General features: G+C 50.8%; 1 protein-coding gene across 1 annotated transcript; it reads right to left on the bottom strand.

The window, feature by feature from the left end:
• Positions 1-856: 856 nt before the first annotated feature.
• On the bottom strand, positions 857-6,420 carry INMT (indolethylamine N-methyltransferase). Its single transcript, XM_527713.8, has 3 exons — positions 6,191-6,420; positions 4,541-4,748; positions 857-2,875 (listed from the first exon to the last, which is right to left on the bottom strand). The coding sequence occupies exons 1-3, from the start codon at positions 6,342-6,344 to the stop codon at positions 2,446-2,448; spliced, it is 792 nt and encodes a 263-aa protein (XP_527713.4). The 5' UTR covers positions 6,345-6,420; the 3' UTR covers positions 857-2,445.
• Between the last annotated feature and the right edge of the window lie 351 nt (positions 6,421-6,771).

Here is a 6,771-nt window from a genome sequence, read left to right as displayed (position 1 = left end):
GAGCTTGCAGTGAGCTGAGATTGCACCATTGCACGCCAGCTTGGGCAACAAGAGTGAAACTACACCTTAAAAAAAGCACTTTCACCATCCTGGCTAACACGGTGAAACCCCGTCTCTACTAAAAATACAAAAAATTAGCCAGGCGTGGTGACGGGCACCTGTAGTCCCAGCTACTGGGGAGGTTGAGGCAGGAGAATGGCCTGAACCCGGGAGGCGGAGCTTGCAGTGAGCCGAGATCACGCCACTGCACTCCAGTCTGGGCGACGGAGTGAGACTCTGTCTCAAAAAAAAAAAGCACTTCCACATCAATGACTTCCTGCTGTTCTTAGGATGTTCCTGTAGATTATTAGATTAAATCTCATGGATAGGAATACGAGGCCCAGAGGCCCAGAGAAGTGAAACAATTAGTGGCAGGGCTGAGAGTAGATTCCAGGTCTCCTGGCTCTTATCAAGGTTGCTGTGCCCAGGGTGTACCCACACAAAGGCACAGATTGGGGCTGAGGGAAAAAGGGAGGCTGACAGGTGCTCAGTAGTGTGACCCAATCAGCCTTAAGGAAGGGACATCTTTCTCTAATTGGTCTGCCCAGAAGAGGCACCTTGTTCTCATAGCGCTTCCACAGGGAGATGGAACAGCTTTTCTCAATTAATCAGCCCTGAACACTCCTTTCTGCAATGTGTCCATCTGCAGGAGCACCTCTTCCTAATTTGCACAAAGGCACCTTATGTACGAGGAATACCCTTGATCCCTGGGCTGCTCCTCTTCTCATTTGGTGTCAGGTCCTGAGGTCCAGGTCCAGCCCCTGCTAAAGTCTGAGGGGAGTGGGTAGATGGACAGAAAGAACACTCAGGGCCCATAGGCAGGTGAATATGGTTTTATTCAGCAACAGCTCTCATCAACAGCTTACACTAGCTCTCTCACACTGTCCGCCCTGCCTTGGCTGCTTGAGCCCGTGGCTTCCACACACAGCTGTGCAGCCTGCTCTCCCTTGCCTTCAGGGTCAGCAGCTTAACTTTTTCTCTCTCTGGGCGTGAGCAAGCTGAGCTGTGTCCTGGCTCCCTCCTGTCCATCTGCAAAACGGACAGCTTTGGCTCTCTCTCTCTCTTACTGGGCGCCAGCGCGCCCACCATGTCAAGCCATGTTGAGCTGAGCTGAACCCCAAGAGCCCCTGTACAGCATTAGCAGGACAATTACCTTTTACAGACAACAGTGGCTCAGACCAAGTATGAACTTACACAAATAGGTTATATAACAAGTGGAGGTGTGTGCCTGTGCACCAAACCCACTGAGTCATGCAGGCATGGATCTCTGCCTTGGCCTATTCCTTGACCAAAGCACATCCATGTACCTTACACTTGGGTCTGAAGTAGGGTTGCCAGATGAAATACAGGACACCCAGCTAAATTTGAATTTCAGGTGAACAACAAATCATTGTTTAGATTAAGCATGTTCCATGCAGTTCTGGGGACATACTTAACCTTATAGATTTATTTCATTTATCTAAAATTCAATGAACTGGGGCAGTCTGTATTTGCTAAATCTGCTGACCTTAGTCTAGAGGCAGTGGTATGTTCCAGCTGACTCCAATCAGCTCATGAGAGTCAACTGTAAAATATTTAGGAGATTTATGAGCTGGTTATTAAACCACCGGTGGCTTGAAATCAACCATGGTGGGAGTATTTACACCACAGAAATTGGTGACTACCACACATCAGTGCTTTTCCTTTACAGAGCTGGTTATAGAACATTCCCCCTGGCCGGGTGCGGTGGCTCACGCCTGTAATCCCAGCACTTTGGGAGGCCAAGGTGGGTGGATCACCAGGTCAGGAGATCAAGACCATCCTGGCTAACACGGTGAAACCCCATCTCTACTAAAAACATAAAAAAATTAGCCGGGCGTGGTGGCGAGCTCCTGTAGTCCCAGCTACTCAGGAGGCTGAGGCAGGAGAATGGCGTCAACCCAGGACGCAGAGCTTGCAGTGAGCCGAGATCGTGCCATTGCACTCTAGCCTGGGTGACAGAGCCAGACTCCGTCTCAAAAAAAAAAAAAAAAGAAAAAAATTCCCCAATGTACCACTGTCCAGAGGTTTCCTTGTCCTTAACATATTAGGTAGACTCAGAGGTTTCCTTGTCCTTAACATATTAGGTAGACTCTGAAACCACGTCCCTGGGTGCTCCACAGTCACACAGGAGTCAGATCGCATCTAAGATAGCTGTAAGGCTTAGTATATTAGAAAATGGAAAATTCCACTCCTAGGATCCTAGAATGAGGAATGTTGGAAACTTAGAATTCTAAAACAAGGATGTTAGAATCTCAGAATTTCAGAAGATGGAATGTTAGTGTTGAAATCAGAGACTGTTAGACAGTATCCATTCCTCACCCCTCTCTAGCATACAGATGGCCAAGGCCTCACAGCCTGACCAGACCTCTGGCTGGCCCTCCTGGCTCAGGGCCCAGGCTTCTTGCGAGCCACAATGAAGCAGACCCCATTGTTGGCAGCATTGGTGACAGAGTAGCTCTGGGGACTGTGTAGGAGCTGTTCAATGTCAAAGCCAGCATCCAGGACAGCCTGCTCCACCTCCTCCTTCTCCAGGGCCACGCAGGAAAATTCACGCTTCCCCACCATGTAGGACGAGAGCCGAAGCGTGACAGTGGTCACCAGGTGGCCACCCGGCTTGAGCAGTGAGGCAAGGTTGCACAGGGCAGCGCGGTAGGCATCAAGGCTACAGCAGGCACACTCCATGGCCAGCAGGGTGAGCACACAGTCGGCGGGAGGCAACACAGCCGGGGCCAGCGGGTTGCCCAGGTGGACATCGCACTTGAGCACCCGCTTCACCGCTGCCCGCAGCTTCTCCTCCTTCTCCTCCCATCGGCCGCTGCAGAGAGAGAGAGGGAGTCGGGGAGGCCCTTTGAGGTTCTGAAGGGAACTCTCAGTCCACTGTGACCAGCAGATGGAGATGATCTCTGGATCCCCAAAGGATTGCTGTCCCTGAGTCCCTGTGTGACCTGACAGCAGGCTCTTCTTCAATCTGAGCCTCAGTTTCTCCCAAAGAAAAATGGTTAGGGAGAATGGCTAGAACAATTATAGGAAACTTTCTCTCTCTGATTCCATGTGAGCCCCCTTCCCTTAATCCCCAGGATGGACAAAGCCACCCCAAGCACAGATAGGGCAGTTAACAAACATTATTGGATGGATGGATGAATGAATTAATGAATTTACTACAGATAATGTATGAATATAGCTATCTTAAAAATATAATTTTGAGTGATGAAAAGCAAATCGCAAATGACACAGAGCAAATTACTCTGCTATAAAGCTCAAAGGCGACTAAAACTAAATTATAGATTGTTTAGATATACATAAGTATGCAAGAAAAAATTTTTTTGAAAAAGGGAATGATAAGCATAAAATTCATATTAGTGATTACCTGAGGTTGGGAAAGGCAGAGGCAAGGAGTCACAGAGAAGCACAGGTAAGTCTTTATTATATTCGAGTACTCAGGTTGGGTGGTGAGTTCACGTCATTATACATTATATAGTCAGTCACACAGGTACAGACAATAGAGGGAAGAAGGAAAGATGGATGGATGGGTGGGTGGATGGATGAATGTGGATGGACATGGATGGATGGATGGATGGATGGATGGATGGATGGATGGATAGCTGGATATGGATGGATGGGTGGATGGATTGATGGATGTATAGATGGATATGGATGGATGGGTGGATGGATGGATAGATGGATGGATGGGCGGATGTATGTGGATGGATGGATGGATATGAATGGGTGGATGGATGGATGGATGGATGGATGGATATGAATGGGTGGATGGATGGATGGATGGATGGATATGAATGGATGAATGGATGGGTGGGTGGATGGATGAATATTGATGGATGGATGAATGGACGGATGGATAGATGGATGGATAGGTGAACGGCTAGCTGGCTGGCTGGATGGATGGATGGATATGGATGGATGAATGGATGGATGGGTGGGTGGATGGATGAATATTGATGGATGGATGAATGGACGGATGGATAGATGGATGGATAGGTGAACGGCTAGCTGGCTGGCTGGCTGGATGGATGGATATGGATGGGTGGGTGGATGCATGAATATGGATGGATGGATGGATGGATGGATGGATGGATGGATGGATGGATGAATGGATGAACCGGTGGGTGGATGGATGGATGGATAAGCACGGATAGTTAGATACATAGAAGATAGAGAGGTAGATATATAGATGAGGGTAAGGAAGGAAGAGAAGAAGGAAGAGATGAAAATCATCTGGTTTTCAGTGTTCATACTTGACTATATCACACCTCAACATAGTCCTGTGATCAGAGACTTGCCCCTAAAACTGCTGTAATCCTGAAACTTGGGATTCCATCTACTCTATCCCCACCACAGGACATCTGGTCCTATACCTGAAGGTCCTACTGTCCTGAAAATGTCAGAGACAACAAAGAGGCCAGGGAGACTTCTGAGAAAGAAGGTTGACTGGGAACCCCCTCCCCAACCTCTGCACCCCTACCTGTTTCCTTCCAGCTCACAGGCGAATTTCACCGCTGGGGTCCAGTCATAGGCCCCCGGCTCCTTCTTCAGCCACTTTTCCAGCTCCTCCCGGTTGCGGTCGGTAAAGTCGGAGAGAGTGATGTCTTGGAAGGAATCACAGGCAGCGAGAACTTGGTAGATGGTAGGACCTGAGCCAATGTCAATCAGCGTGTCCCCTTGGAGGCCTCCTGTGGGAGGGAAAGACTGGTAATGGATGGGTAAAAGAAACGAGACCCAAGGCAGACACAGGGATGAGGACACACACCCTGGTCTTACCCAAGGGGCAAACGTGCTTGGTGGTTATCACGGATTGGCAGCTCCCTGTAAGCCAAGCCTCATGCCAAATATTTTATATGTGTTAATTTCCATTTACACCTCAAAACTACCCTGTGTAGTGACTGCTATCACTATTTTCATTTTGCAGATTAGAAAACAGTCTGTAAAAGGTTAAACAATTAGCCCAATACCTTTCAGTCAAGAACATAAGCCAAGAGTATAATATTTCTGGGACAGAGAACAGAGGCCCAAGCCCTGCTCTGGGGAAGATTCGGGCTGGAGAGTTCAGAGAGGACATGCTGGGGGCAGTGGCCCTTTAAGTTTCAGGCTGACTGGGAGCTGGAAGCCTCCCCTGGAAGTCCAGCCCTTCCTGGATGGGTTTCTTGTTCCTTGGAGGAGGGAGGGGTGAAAGCATACAGGAATAGGAAGCCGGGGCTAAGGAGATGATCTGGGAAGATGGCCCCAGGAGTGAATCCAGGGTCACCTGGAAGCTGGAATGAAGCATGACTTCCAACATTCTGTCTGGAGCCCTGGCGTGGGGCCATCCCTTGGCCTTCCAAGCTTGGTCACACCCAGTCCGGCTGTTCTCTGATTTCTGCCTCCCACACCGGCCTGCTCCTCCAGGCTCAGCAGCCTTTTAACCCCCTCTTATCCCACAGACCACCAGGAGACTCACCCTTACTGTTCCCCAGTCAAGTGCCCAAAGTGAGGACACGGCTGCTTGAGTTTAGAAGACACGATCAAATCATGGGGTCACCATGGGGAGGGCAGTGATCACCGGGAGACAGGCAGAAGTCACCATCCATCGTGCAGATGGCTCAGTTGAGGTCCTTGGGGTCTGAGCCCCTTGCTCAGGGTTGAGACCCCACCTAGCAATCCTTGTCCCAGGGCAGGGCTTTTCCAGGTCCTCATCACAGACACATCTAGGCTGCACACTCCCGGCACAGGCGATCCCGTCCCACTGCAACCCCACTGTTTGCCCTTGGACTTCTGGGGGCCCCAGAGGCCTGGCTGTGCAAGGTCAGGACTGAACTTGATGATGACCTGGAGAGCCTTTTCTGCTCCACCCCAAAGACCTAGGGGCTAATGGAGAGCAGTGTGGGAACTGCACGGGGCTGTGCTCTTCCCATAGGTCCTAATCCTTCAGCTGGCACAGAGCTCCTGAGCCATGGGGAGACAGACTCAACCTCCAGCATAACAGCTGCCCAAAGAGAGGGGCAGGGCCCCAGAAGCTCCCCCAGCCCATCCCCAAAAACCCCTAGAGGAGACCAGACTGCCCCCAGGACACCGTCTCCCCATCCCCATCCAGGTTCCTTGGAGAGAGGCTCAAGGGGAAGGGCCACCCTCTGCTCACCAGGGCCGAAGGTCTTGTGGAGACATTCCAAGTTAAACTTCAGCATCTCGGCCTCGGGTGAGGGGCTGCCATCGAAGCTGTAGTAAGTAGCCAAGTAGTCCCTGGGCAGGAAGTGCTTCTGGTACTCATCACCCCCAGTGAAGCCACCCTTCATGGTGTCCCTGAAATGTGCCCCCTCCTTGCTATCAGGTCTTATGAGGGCTCCAAGCTCTCCAGGCTCCACCCCCAGCATTCCAGCCTCATCCCATGGCTCCTCCCAAGTATGCCTCTCCTTGAGCTTCTCCTTCTAGGGGGATGCAGAAGGCAGTGCATCTCTCACCACCATCTCACACCTGAGGTTTCCCCAACCCCAGAGCTATGACAGCTGGGGCTGCAGCCGCCCTGGCCCTGCTGCCTCTAGGGACCAACCCATGTCTGTCAAAGGCAATTGATGGTGCCCAGCCCTGGGTGCAACTCTCAGCCCTAGTAGCCACATGCTGCTGTGTGGCCTCCAAGTAGGTGTCAGACCTATGTTTCCCCACCTGCGTGCCCACTTCACTGACTGTAAGGACCAAAGTCACTCCTCTAAGTCACAGGTGTTG

This window comes from Pan troglodytes, chromosome 6 (assembly GCF_028858775.2).
Source record: "Pan troglodytes isolate AG18354 chromosome 6, NHGRI_mPanTro3-v2.0_pri, whole genome shotgun sequence".
NCBI classification, from domain to species: domain Eukaryota; kingdom Metazoa; phylum Chordata; class Mammalia; order Primates; family Hominidae; genus Pan; species Pan troglodytes.
This window is presented reverse-complemented; position numbering and strand designations above follow the sequence as displayed.

Bases quoted from the DNA above. Each gene is read 5' to 3' on its own strand.
- INMT (XM_527713.8), bottom strand. From the start codon at position 6,344: ATGAAGGGTGGCTTCACTGGGGGTGATGAGTACCAGAAGCACTTCCTG. The intron at 4,749-6,190 runs GTGAGCAGAGGG...TCCCTCCCACAG, and splicing joins CCACAAGACCTTCGGCCCTG to GAGGCCTCCAAGGGGACACG. The intron at 2,876-4,540 runs GTAGGGGTGCAG...CTCTCTCTGCAG, and splicing joins TGTGAGCTGGAAGGAAACAG to CGGCCGATGGGAGGAGAAGG.